This window comes from Pseudonaja textilis, chromosome 1, assembly GCF_049901715.1.
Source record: "Pseudonaja textilis isolate UNSWEBS1 chromosome 1, rPseTex1.2, whole genome shotgun sequence".
Lineage (NCBI taxonomy): Eukaryota > Metazoa > Chordata > Lepidosauria > Squamata > Elapidae > Pseudonaja > Pseudonaja textilis.
The window spans coordinates 1356552-1370000 of record NC_141990.1 but is presented as its reverse complement, the minus strand read 5'-3'; the positions used below and the strand labels follow the sequence as shown (position 1 = coordinate 1370000).

The following is a 13449-nucleotide window of genomic DNA, read 5'->3' as shown; positions in this document are numbered from 1 at the left end:
GAACTAGCCAGAGGGGGGGCAGGAGCCTTGGATGGTGACCAGAGGCCAAAGAAATACAGGCAGTCCTCGACTTACGACCATGGATTCATTCAGTGACCATCCAAAGTTCCTCGAAAAAAGTGTCTTACGACCGTTTTTCACACTTACGACCTCCCCGTGGTCACATGATTAACAACCATGTTACTTACTTAACAACAGTGGCAAGAAAAGCCATTAAAACGGGACAAAACTCACCCACCGTCTTGCTTAGTGATGGAAATGTTGGCCTCGGTTGTGGTCATAAGTTTGAGGACGACCTGCAGTGATTTAGAAAATGACCCTCGGGCTGAAATTTAGTCCAAGGATCATTTTCTAAACCAGTAGAGTTAGTCCTCAAACTTACGACCACAACGGAGCCCAATATTTGTGTTGCTAATTTATGTTGCTAATACATTGAGTCTTGCCCCATTTCGTGACCTTTCTGGACATGGTTCTTAAGTGAATCCCTGTAGTTGTTAATGTTGTTAAGTGAATCATTCACTTTGCTTGTCAAACGGTCACAAAAGAGAACAGGGGACCCTGGGAACCTGCGACCATCATAACTGTGAGTCAGTTGCCAAGTGTCGGAATGTTGATCACGTGACCAGGGGGATACTGCACCGGTCGTAAGTGTGGAAAACGGTCCTAAGTCCCTTTTTTCATGCCATTGTAACTTCGGTCACTAAATGAACGGTTGTACAGGAGAGGACTAGCCGTATTTCTCACTCAGTAACAACTTTATGATGGGTGGACTTCAACTCCCAGAATTCTCCAGCCAGCACAGGAATTCTGGGAGTTGGAGTCCACCCATCGTAAAGTTGCAAGGTTGAGAAACACTATTTTTTAAAAAAACTGTTTCTCCTGAGTAAAATAAATCTAAAAAAAAAATCAAGGAGGAAAATCAGAACCAGGCCAGAAAGGAGTTCAAATCTATCCGAATGCACAGGGTGTAACTATGTGAGACCACCCGGGAGCAAACAGAGTAAACAAAAGTTTGCATTTTAAATAGTGCTTCTATCTACAAAGAATATATACACACATGTTATGTCTCACCTGTATTCACAGGTGAGCAATCAAAATTCTAAAGTTCCAAAAATATAAGCAACCAAAAACAAACCCCAACGAAGAGAACTGCTGAGGTTTTTTCCAGTCCTCAGCAGTAATTCTGAAATCTGTTTGGCAAAGCTGAAGTGCCTATAAATCACAATGCCTCAGATAATCTTCACAGTACTTTCGCTCTAACAAGACACTTTGCTTCTGGCAAATTTCTCAAGCCGATCCGTTTCCTTTTATCCCCTAAGCGGGCGTGTTAGTCTCATTACTTAATCACTGGCTTGACGCTTCTTTCCCAATTGAGATTGACGTCTCAATCTCCGTCTATTTCTCACGTCAAGCCAAGATCCCTCAAAGTCCTCCTCCTCACTTGAAACCTCTCTCACGTTTTCCTGATTATCTGTTCCCGGCTGCTGTGTAATCAGAGAGGGAGATTCGGCGGAGGAGTCTGACACCTTCAATAAATTAGGTTCATCTCTCATAGCTAAGTCCACTTCCTCATCCTGGCTACCTTCAAAATCACTCAACAATGCAGGCTCAAATCTCAGTGCCAGGTCTTCTTCACTCGAGCTCCCATCTGCTGACGGACCAGATTCAAATCCCGGAGTCACAACACACACACTTTAGTCAGACCTCAAACAAACAGCAGTCAGCAATTACAGCACATATGGAGAGAGAGATACTCCCCAACAGGGCCTTTTCTTATTAAAGGCTCTTAAAGTGATATCGGCCCAAAAACCTTGCTGACTCGTTTCCCAGCATTACATCATCTTAGCAACTGGTCAGCTCTTAAATTATTACCCTGAGAGAATGAATGAATATTCAATGAATGACTGTTCAGTGAATGAATGTATCAGAGTGCGCACAGTGTGATTATGTGAGACAACCCAGGAGCAAATACAGTAAACAGGTTTTCATTTAAATAGTGGTTTTATCCAGGGGTGGGATTCTAACAGTTCACACCTATTCGCTAGAACCGGTTGTTAATATTCTAAGCAGTTTGGAGAACCGGTTGTTAGAAGAAATTACAGGGCTAATCCTGTAAGGAAGGCAGGAAGGAAACATTCTGGGGTTGCTTACAGAAACTGCCTCTCTGATAATCCTTATTACATTCTTGGCAGGACTAGACTTCCTGTCTCTGGAATGTCTCTGGAGTTATTTTCCCCTCCTTTGCTGGTCCTTTGCTTGTGTGGAGTGACCCTTCAAAGCTACAATGGCACTGAAAAAAGTGACTTATGACCGTTTTTCACACTTACGACTGTTGCAGCATCCGCACAGTTATGAAAGGCCAGGCAAGGAGATGCGTGTCTCGATGTGAGTGATGTTGAGTTAGCCACACCCAGCCAATAACATGAGCACCAAGCCATGTCCACCCAGTCACATGACCACCAAGCCACACCTACCACCTAAGCCACGCCCACAGAACCAGTTATTTAAAAAAAAGGAATCCCACCCCTGGTTTTAAATACGAAGAAAGTGTACATACACATACTTTAGTCAGACTTCAAACAAACAGCAATCAGTAATAATGCACACATGGAAAGATAGATACATCCCAATAGGGCCTCCTATTACAGGTTCTTAAAGTGATATCGCCCCAAAAACCTTACTGACCCGTTCCCATCATCCTAGCAGCTGGTCAGCTCTTAGATCCTTACCCTGAGAGAATCCTGCCGTTCTCTTCTTTCAGCCGAGGTCTACGAACCCTGCACCAATCCGGGCGGACCTGAACACAGCACTCAGCACCCCGAAAAGCGGCTCTACCAAACCGGGACCACCCTGCGCTTCACCTGTGCCACTGGCTACCTGCCACTGGGCAACGCCATCCTCCGATGCCTGCCTGGGCACCCCTCACGCTGGAGCAGCCCTCCCCGCTTTGCAAAGCTGGTCAGTCTCCGTGGGGGTGTCGTGGGGGGGAGGGTAAGCTATCCGGAATCCTCTACTCCAGTGACGGCGAACCTTTTGGTTGTGCGCCAAAAGCCAGGGGTGGGATTCAAATGGTTTAACAACCGGTTCTGTGGGCGTGGGTTAGGTGGTGGGCGTGGTTTGGTGGTCATGTGACCGGGTGGGTGTGGCTTGGTGGTCATCTTATTGGCTGGGCGTGCAATGCCCCCCCCAACGCCCCCCCGCTCTGCTTCCTTTCTAGTTTCCCACGATGAGTTTTATGCCAACCCGAAACTGGACGGTAAGGCGGGGAGGATCCCCAAAAACGTCCTTTGGCCAGGAGGCTTCCCTACCAACCCTCCCCCTTCTAAGGGACGAGCTTTTGGGGGTCCCGCTCTCCCTCCCCCTCTGCTGCCCTGCAGGGGACCCCTTCCCCCCCCCAAACTCAGCCTCCCGTGTCCTCCTGCAGCTGTGGCCAAAGTGATGCCCGCCAGGGACCCCTTGAGAGGCTCCAGCGTGGCCTTTGAGGTCTTCCTACCCGTGGCTGCCGTTGGGCTTCTCCTGGGCACCGTCTACCTGTGCATTTCCAGGTGAGCTGCGGTGGCTGGAGAGCTTGACCGGAAGGGGGTGGGGGGGGGACATAGCCCCCTCCCCCCTCCCCATGTGTGTCTTGACCGCAGTCTCCTTCTCTCCTCTGGGGCTGCCCAGGCATCAGGGGAAGATGTCGCTGCCGGCCCCTCTGTCCGCTTCACACGCCTACGGCCACCACATGGCGGATGATTCGGCTTTTGACAACCCCATCTATGAGACTGGAGTAAGTGGGGGGGGGCTTCTGGTCCCGGTTGCGCCAAGTCGGGCGAGAGGAGGGTCCACGGAGTGGGATATAGGGGTGTGGGTGTGTTTGGAGGGGGAGAAAGAAAGATGGAGAGGGAGAGAGAGAGAATGAGGAGGAGAGGGAGAGAGAGATGGAGAGGGAGAGAGAGAGAGGGAGAGAGAGAATGAGGGGGAGAGAGAGGGGAGAGAGAGATGGGGAGAGAAGGAGAGAGAGGGAGAGGGAAGGAGAGAGGGAGAGAAAGAGGGAGAGAGAGAGAGATGCAGACAAAGGGAAAGAGGAGAGTGGGAGGGGAGGGAGATAGAAAGAAGGAGAGAGGGAGGGAAGGAGAGAGAGAGAGAGAGAGAAAGAGGCAGAGAGAAGGAGAGAGAAAGAGGGAGAGAGGGAGGGAAGGGGAGAGAGAAAGAGAAAGAGGGAGAGAGAGGGAGGGAGAGAGATGGAGGGAAAGGGAGGGAGAGAAGGAAGGAGAGAGGGATGGAGAGAGAGAAGGACAGAGAGAGAAAGAGGGACAGAGTAACTTCGCTTTCAATACTAGAACTCACCGTCTCCTGGTGATTAGCTAGGTGACTTTGGACCAGTCACTGGGAGACCCCCACACACACACACACTCTGTTTTGGGGGAGGGGCTGCCACCTTGAACTCGTCCCTTGGGGTGAGGGTGGGGGGCTGAGAGGCCGACCCCAAGGGCCCAACCTTCTGCAGGTTTTTCTCTCCGCAGGAGATCCCAGCGGCAGCCTATGAAGTCTCCATCTAGGGCAGAAGACCCCCCTCCAGGGAGGAGCCGGGGGCAGGCCCCACCCACCTACCCACCCACCCCGGGATCATGGAGGCTGCCCCACCCCTCCCCGCCCTGAGAGAGGACCTGTAAATACCTCCCAGCCGGACCTTCCTGGGACCAGCCTCCCGCGGAGGGGAGGGGGCTGCTGACAGACAGTGCCTCCCCTTCCAGGACCCCCACGGCAACGGCAGCAGCCCCCACCAACCCTTCCTCAGCTAGGGGTGGGGGTCTCGGTCCTCCTGACCCCCGATGGTCCTCCCACCGTCCCTCGAGGCCTCTCTAGGAATGCTCCTCACCAAGTGATGCTTCCTGGACCATCTGCAGCAACCGTCATGGGATTCTCCGGCCCCCGACCCATTTTTTCAAGGCCGGGACAAGACCACCGAACAGCCTGCTCGCCCCCCACTCCTCCGGCAAACTGGACCCTTCCTCTCCATCCTCCAGGCCACGGTTGTCCTCCGAGGGGCTTTCCACCCCCAACCCAACCCAACCCAAAAAAAGGCAGCCGGACGTTCTGGGTTCTGGGTTTGTTTTTACCCCCTCTTTGAAGACCTTTCGCTTTCCATCCCAGAAGCTTCTTCGGTTCTGCTCGTCCGGATGGGCTGGTTTCTGCCTTCCAAACAGGACGCCGGCCCAAAGCAGCCCTCCCCCCGCACGCCTGAGTTGGGGAGGACAAACTGGGCCTTCCGTCCGTCGGGAGGGCAAAGAAATAGTTCCACTTTTTCCCCCAAAACAAACAGGCGGAGGAGTCAACCGTGCGCTGGGTCTCCAGGGAGAGGTGCAGGCTTTTGCTCGGCCGAGCGTGGATGGTGTTACCTAGTAGGGTAATGAAACGTCCGCAAGAAAACCATCACAGTCAGAGAGCACCCGGGAGCCCACAGTCGTCCTTCTCCCCCCCACAAAACCTTCTAGCACTGATGATGTTACCTACTTGGGTCACGAAACGTCTGCAAGAAACCCACCCAGCTCGGAGAGCACCCAGGACCCCACAATTCTCTTCCTCCTCCTCCTCCTCCTTGCACTGATGATGTTACCTACTTGGGTTAAGAAATGTCTGCCAGAAAACCCCCGAGCTTAGAGAGCACCAAGGACTCTACAGTCTTCCTCCTCCGCCACCTTTCTGCAAACCTCACTTCCTTCTAGCACTGATCTCGTGCGGGGTTGCATTACCTAGCAGGGTAATGAAACGTCTGCAAGAAACAACCAAGCTCAGCACTAAGGACTCGTTCTCCTCCTCCTCCTCCTCCATCTCCTCTTCTTCTTCCTCCTCCTCCCATGCAAACCTTCTTCCCTTTTAGCACTGATGATGTTACCTCCTTGGGTCACAAAACGTCTGCAAGAAAACCACCCAGCTCAGAGAGCACCATGGACCCAACTATCTTCCTATTCTCTCTCCTTCCTTCCTTCCTTCCTTCCTTCCTTCCTTCCTTCCTTCCTTCCTCCCCTCCCTCCCTCCCTCCCTCCCTCCCTTCCTTCTTTCCAGCCCTGATGATGTTCCCTAGTTGGGTCACGAAACGTCTGCAAGGACACCACCCAGCTCAGAGAGCACCAAGGACCCAACTATCTTCCTCTTCTTCCTTCCTTCCTTCCTTCCTTCCTTCCTTCCTTCCTTCCTTCCTTCCTTCCTTCCTTCCTTCCTTCCCTGAGGATGTTCCCTAGTTGGGTCACGAAACGTCTGCAAGGACACCACCCAGCTCAGAGAGCACCAAGGACCCAACTATCTTCCTCTTCTTTCTTCCTTCCTTCCTTCCTTCCTTCCTTCCTTCCTTCCTTCCTTCCTTCCTTCCTTCCTTCCTTCCTTCCTTCCCTGAGGATGTTCCCTAGTTGGGTCACGAAACGTCTGCAAGGAAACCACCCAGCTCAGAGAAGCACCAAGGACCCCACAATTCAACCCTGAGTAAAAAGATTCTCCTGGATCGGTCCTGATTCAAGCAGCTGAGCCAGTTCGGACCTGGAAAGGGAACCACGGGGAAATGCCAACTTGGACCGGGTTAATAAAGAGATAGGAAAAAAAAAAAAAACCCAGAATTTGCGGCAGAGGCAAACTGAGAAACGGGATGGGTTTGAAGTCCGCAAGACTCCGGTATTTCTCCACCGACGGTCCCGTCCCCACTGCAGTTGCCCCCTCCTCATTCCTGGCTCGGCAGGAAGGCTACGAACCATCTCAAGGAGGCCTTTAGCAGCCCCTCCCTCCGTGGGGAAAACACACACACACACACACACACACACACAAGGAGAATTTTCTTAGCATCCATTTCCAGGATGGCCCGAAGGCGTTTGGAGGGGCTGGACTAGATGACCTCCAAGGTCCCTTCCATGAAGCTGAGGATTGTTTCTGTTTGAGCAAACTTGGATGGGGCCCCGGGGTGGGGGGGAGGAGAAACACATTGGAGGAAGAAAAAAAGAGAGGGGGGCTTCGGGCTCTTTGCTCCTGAATTTTGGTAGATTTTTTGCTTTTAGTGTTTTTGTTGGAGGCGTCGTTTCACGTGGGTGGGGGGGAGGAAAACTCTGCCGCTGATTTGGGGGATACTGGGATTGGAGGGTGGGGGTTTCCTTGGGGGACCCACAACCAGTGGTCTTGGGAGGGGGGGGCCACCCAGCTGACGGGCCTTGGGTTTCTCATCCCTGGTTTTAAGGGGCCAGGACGCAAAGAGAGACACACACACACCAGCAGTGGTGGGATTCAAACATGTTTACTTCCGGTTCTGTGGGCGTGGCTTGGTGGGCGTGGCAGGGGAAGGATACACTTCAAAATCCCCCTTCCCTCCCCACCCCACTGACCTGCTTTCCAGCTCCGTTCTCCTGGGTAGGGCAACCCAAGGAGACCCAGCCGATCAGCTATGGGTGTGGCTTGGTGGGCGTGGTATTCTGTGGGCGTGGCTTGATAGGTGTGGTGTTCTGTGGGCGTGGCTTGATGGGCGTGGCAGGGGAAGGATACTGCAACATCCCCCTTCCCTCCCCACCCCGCTGACCTGCTTTCCAGCTCCGTTCTCCTGGGTAGGGCAACCCAAGGAGACCCAGCCGATCAGCTATGGGTGTGGTTTGGTGGGCGTGGCATTCTGTGGGCGTGGCTCGGTGGGCATGGCAGGTTCTACAAACTACACCAAATATCTGCTCCGGGTTCTTGAGAACCGGCTGAATCCCACTTGTGGGTTGGACTAGAAGACCTCCAAGGTCTCTTCCCCTCGCTGTTCTCTGGCAGTTCTTTAAAAATCTCCTTTATGCCAACTTTGATCAAAGTCTTCTGACAGGTTCACCGAGCCAAAAAGCAAGGTTTCCCAGCACAGGTTCCTTGGCACACCAGTTCCTTCCAGCCCCAAAAGGACATCTGGGTTTAAATTAATTTTCCAGAACTGGTCTGGACCGGCTGAATCCCACCTCTGACCCCCCCCTAAAGACCCTGGATGTAGGACCACCAGAAGCAGAGAGGGTTGGGGTACTCCGTGGTGGTCTTGGCCTGTGCTCTGAGCATTTGATCCTTGGGGGGGTTGGGAAGACCAAGGCCACCAATTTGCAGAAGGTGGCAGCTGAAGGTTGTGTGTGTGTGTGTGTGTGTGTGTGTGTGTGTACCATTTGGGGTGTCGGGTAGTTCTGGTTTCCATCAAACCACACAAGGAGAAACTTTACCTCCCCCTTGTAACTCCACCTCAACTTTCCTCGCTCCAGAGTTGTTCTTAATACCTTGAGGAAGGTGTGTGTGTGTGTAGGGGTCCCAGAAGTAAGATCCAGCGCTGGCATTTAAGCCCCCCAGCTGGGTGACAGAGGCAACTATCCGTGCAAACGAAGATCTCCGTTGTCCCTGGTGAAGGTGCCTCGCTTGAGGAACCTCAAAGAGACCATCCAGTCCTGAAGATACCCATAGCAATAGCCCTCAAGACTTACACACCGCTTCACGGGGCTTTGCGGCCCTTTCTAAGCGGTGTAGAGCCGGCATCTTGTCCCCCTCAACCATCTGGGTCGTCATTTTACCGACCGCGGAAGGACGGAAGGCTGAGTCCACCTTGAGGTGGTCAGGATCGAATTTCCTGGCTGTGGGCAGTCAGCCTGCAATATGACGCTCTAGCCACCCCACCACCATGGCTTCCTTCCTTCCTTCCATCTCATTTCCTTTCCTTCCTTCTCCTCTTCCTTCCTTCTCCTCTGCTTGCCTGCCCGCCTTCTTCATTCCTTCCCCTCATTTTCCCTTCCTTTCTCTTCCCTTCCCTCATTTTCCCCCTTCCTTCCTTCCTCTCATTTTCCTTTCCTTTCCTTTCCCCTTCCTTCCTTCCTTCCTTCCCTCCCTCCTTCCTAAGCCATAGCACCCAAGACGCTCTAGCCACCCCACCACCATGGCTTCTTCCTTCCTTCCTTCCTTCCTTCCCTCCTTCCTAAGCCGTAGCACTCAAGACACTCTAGCCACCCCACCACCATGGCTTCCTTCCTTCCATCACATTTCCTTTCCTTCCTTCTCCTCTTCCTTCCTTCTCTGCTTGCCTGCCGCCTTCTTCATCCCTTCCCCTCATTTTCCTTCCTTTCTCTTCCCTTCCTCATTTTCCCTTCCTTCTTTCCTTCCTCTCATTTTCCTTTCCTTTCCTTTCCCTTCCTTCCTTCCTTCCTTCCCTCCCTCCTTCCTAAGCCATAGCACCCAAGACGCTCTAGCCACCCCACCACCATGGCTTCTTCCTTCCTTCCTTCCATCTCATTTCCTTTCCTTTCTTCTCCTCTTCCTTCCTTCTCTGCTTGCCTGCCTGCCTTTTTCATTCCTTCCCCTCATTTTCCCTTCCTTTCTCTTCCCTTCCCTCATTTTCCCTTCCTTCTTTCCTTCCTCTCATTTTCCTTTCCTTTCCCCTTCCTTCCTTCCTTCCTTCCCTCCCTCCTTCCTAAGCCGTAGCACTTAAGACGCTCTAGCCACCCCACCACCATGGCTTCCTTCCTTCCTTCCATCTCATTTCCTTTCCTTTCTTCTCCTCTTCCTTCCTTCTCTGCTTGCCTGCCCGCCTTCTTCTTTCCTTCCTCTCATTTTCCCTTCCTTTCATTTCCCCTTCCTTCCTTCCTTTCCTCCTTCCTAAGCCACAGCACTTAAGACTTATATACTGCTTTATAGTGTTTTTACAGCCCTCTCTAAGCAGTTTACAGAGTCAGCCTCTGACCCCCAAACACTCTGGGTCCTCATTTTACCCACCTCGGAAGGACGGAAGGCTGAGTCAACCTGGAGCCTGGCGGGATTTGAACTGCTGGCAGTGGGCAGAGTCAGCCTGCAATCCTGCACTCTAACCCCCAAGCCAAAGGGGCCCTAGACACACACACACACACACACACACACATGTCTTTAACACCTTTCTCCTCCCATCTTTGGGGTCCGGCGGCACTTCTGAAGACACCAGCTCAACACACATTTGAAATCCACTTTCAGTATTTTTCTACAGACAGATTGCTTTAACAGATCATCAGAGTTGGAGGGGTCCTTGTAGGTCATCTAGTCCAGCCCCTCGGCCCAAGCAGGAGACCCTACACCATTTCTGACGGCCCTTGACTTAATGACCACAATTGAGCCCAAAAATTTATGTTGCTGAGTGAGATGGTTGTTAAGTGAGTCTTGCCCCATTTTAAGACCGTTCTTAGCCACTGTTGTTAAGCGATTCGGTGCAGTTCCTATGAGAGCAACGTTGTTGTTAAGTGAATCTGGCTTCCCCGTGGCCTTTGCTTGGTGGCAGGTCGTGTCCCTGGGACGCTATGGCCGTCATAAACATGAACCGCTTGCCAAGCCTCTGAATTTGGATCATGAGGATGTTGCAACGGTCGTTAAGCGTGAAAAATTGTCCCAAGCCGGGTTTTTTTTCTAGTTCTTTTGTAAACTTCCAACCATCAATAAATGTACGGTTGTTAAGCTAACACTTTAGTAAGGATCAGGCCGGATCTTGTAAGGATTGAATATAAAACCTGCTTTGACCCAGCTAAGATCATCTTCAGGATTGCAACTGGATCCCATGACCTTTTTTTGATGGTAGAAGCATGGATGATCTTGTGGGGTCCTGCAGACGCTGGAGAGAGCCGAGACCCATGGTTCCCCACACGAAGCGACCCTCCCACCTCAAGCCAGTCCACCTCCATGCACGCTGGCTGGGACCGGTCACTTAGGAAGGGTCAGGATCGCTGTGAGACATGCTCTCCCTATCTCCAGTCCAGAGGTCCCCAAAGTTGGCCACTTTAAGACTGGTGGACTTCAACTCCCGTATCCTGTAAACAATTCATTTGTTCCTTCCTGATGAGGTGGAAGGGCCACCTGGAATCTTCTCCCATTCTCCTCTTACTCCAGGTCATAAACAGCGAGTTCAGGAAGGAGAAGGTGGGCTCAACTAGCCAAGAAGCCCCTGGCCTCAATCACCTGTACCCTGTATTAAAACTGGGATCTCCAACCTTGGCCACTTTAAGATTCGTGGACTTCAATTCCCAGAATTCCTCAGCCAGCTGGCTGGAGAATTCTGTGAGTTGAAGTCCACACGTCTTAAAGTAGCCCACTTTGGGGGGACCCCCCCCCCTGCTCCAGTCTTAGGAGGCATCCAGAATTCTTGGGTCCACCAAGGACGATTCCCATCCTCCAGGTCTCAGTAAGGACCTCCGCAAAGAATTGGGCCCTTAGGAAAGGCTACAAGTCGCGGCCTCCAATCTTGGGAGGGATCCAGGAGGATCCCTTGGTCACCAAGAGGAATGGTCTCGTCCTCCAGGTCTCAGTAAGGACCTCCACAAAGAATTGGCCACCTAAGAATGGGCAGAACCTGTTCCAGACATGGCCTCCAAACTTAGAAGAGATCCCTTCAAAGGAGACTCTCTGGGTCACCAAGAGGGGTCATCCCCTCCTTCCAGATCTCCACAAAAGGACATAGACCTCTTGGTGACCCCGACATTTCAGTCCCAGGCCTGGAGAAGGCCCAGAAACCCATGGCCTTTGAGAGGGGGGGGGACACTCTGGCTGAAGCCCACCCATTCTAGACCTTCCCTGCAAATGACCAGACGTCCCTGTCCTTGAATCCCAAGGGGGCTTGCATCTCTCCACCCCTTACCCTCGTTTTGTAACTCCCCGAAAGTTGGGAGGAGGATGGATTAGCAGCAGCTCTTCTCATGGCTCCTCCCTCCCCTCCTCCAAAATCCACCCCTCCCTTCTCTATGAGAAGCCTGGACCGTTTGGGGAAGACCAGGGTGGTCTCCAGCCCCCTGGGTTGTCCCCTCCGGGAGGGGGGGAGGTCTGGAGATGAGGGGAGCTTTTTATCATTCAATGTCAAACTACAGAGCTCGTCCCTTCCCCCTTTGCAAGTGGGGGTGGGGTAGGGGGAAATCTTGGGGTGGGGGGGTGAGGGGAAAGGGTGGGTGGGCCAACGTTTTTTGGACTGTTTGATGAATAAACCGGTGTTTTAGAAAAAGTCTGGTCTGGTTTGGTGACTTGCTTTTCCAGAAGGGAGGTGTTCTGTCCTAAGCCTCCCCCAAAAACCACTAAATTAATTCTGAACCCCGGCAAAAACCTCTTTTATTACATTAATGTGGATTTATTTCGTTCGCAAGTCAGACAACGGCTTGGCCCAACAGTCTCGCGACGGTAGACTCATGAGCTCAGACCTTTATCAATCCTGGAACGCTGCCCGGTAAATAGTTCCACGCTCAGTGCTGACAGGGAAGGGCTGGGTTATGCAGGCAGATCATCACGAATGGACAAACGAACGAATGAATTGTTTTCTGCAAAAGCCCCCCTCCCCTTTTGCTCCTCATTTAATCTTGATGGGAGGGGCCATTCATCATCCACCTGTGGCCTTACTCCCATGTCGGCCCCGAGTTCTTAATTGTGCCTTTCTTTCGGCAGCTCTGTGCATGCGCAGGCAGGGAACCGGCTCCAGAAGCTCCCCCGCCTCACTGCTGTCCGAGCCCAAAGGCAGCTGATGACTGCCAGTCTGCCCTGGCCCCATCTCTGCCTCTGACGCAGAGCCCTCGTCCGAGCCCTCCTCGGCCTCCAGGAACGGCCCAGGTTCCTCCTCAACCTCCTCGCTACTGTCTGACTCTGCTGCCAGCTCTGTCAGCCACCAGTGGGCCACTACAGGATACAAGATCTGGAAAAATATCAGAGGCCATATGAAAACCAACATGCCGATTGGAGGATTCTGGGAGCTGAGGCCGCCATTTTGGTTGGGGGGAAATCCAGAGGCCGCCATTTTGATTTCCCAGAGAGGAAATCCTGGGCTCCCAACTACGATGAAGCCCAAAACATTCCGTTATCAAGCAAGACAGTTGTGGAATGAGTCCTTGCTCCATTTTACGACCTTTTTCGCTAGAGTGGTTAAATGAATCACCACAGCCATTCAGTTAGGAACACAGTTGTTAAGTGAATCTGGTTTCTCCATTGACTTCGTTTAATGGAACACCCCCCCACCCCCCGCCAGATCACACTGCAACCATCATGAGGAAGAGCCAGGTGCCAAGCGTCCGAATTTTGATCTCACAACCATGGGGATGTTGCAATGGTCATAAGTGTGAAAAACGATCCTAATTCACTTTTTTTTTTTCAGGGCCACTGTCACTTTCAGCGGTCCCTAAAGTGGTTGTAACTTGAGGACTATCAATTCTAGGGAGCTAGAGCTTTTCTCAACAACAACAAAAATATCTGTGGCCCTTTTTCATGGTTCCTGCGGTTTTGTGGCCAGGAATATGTTTGCACCCCTTGGACAATGAGCTGTGAACCCCCAACAACAAAAAAAGTCCTACACGTAGGGAAGAAAGTCCCAAAGGACACCTATAATAGACCGGGTGAAACCAGGCTCAATAGCAGGAACTGGGAGGGGGATCTCGGAGTCTTAGTGGACAACCAGCTAAATAGGAGCCAATGTTGTGCAGCAGCCGCCAAAAAACCCAATGCAATCCT

The 13449-nt window shown here is 52.2% G+C and overlaps 1 protein-coding gene and 1 long non-coding RNA gene across 2 annotated transcripts in view; one reads left to right on the top strand and one right to left on the bottom strand.

Moving 5' to 3' along the window:
* Nucleotides 1–4589, top strand: part of SEZ6 (seizure related 6 homolog) — a 117692-nt gene extending 113103 nt beyond the window's left edge. Inside the window, 6 exon segments of the mRNA XM_087922930.1 lie at nucleotides 2762–2940; nucleotides 2943–2958; nucleotides 3218–3256; nucleotides 3425–3545; nucleotides 3664–3769; nucleotides 4490–4589. Of these exon segments, the coding sequence (XP_087779056.1) occupies nucleotides 2762–2940; nucleotides 2943–2958; nucleotides 3218–3256; nucleotides 3425–3545; nucleotides 3664–3769; nucleotides 4490–4528 (500 nt within the window). The 3' untranslated portion in view covers nucleotides 4529–4589.
* Nucleotides 4590–10881: 6292 nt separating this feature from the next.
* LOC148127486 (uncharacterized) lies at nucleotides 10882–11545 on the bottom strand. The gene is made up of 3 exons (XR_015740924.1): nucleotides 11284–11545; nucleotides 11064–11160; nucleotides 10882–11012 (listed from the first exon to the last, which is right to left on the bottom strand). It is a non-coding gene; the product is annotated as an uncharacterized LOC148127486 (long non-coding RNA).
* Between the last annotated feature and the right edge of the window lie 1904 nt (nucleotides 11546–13449).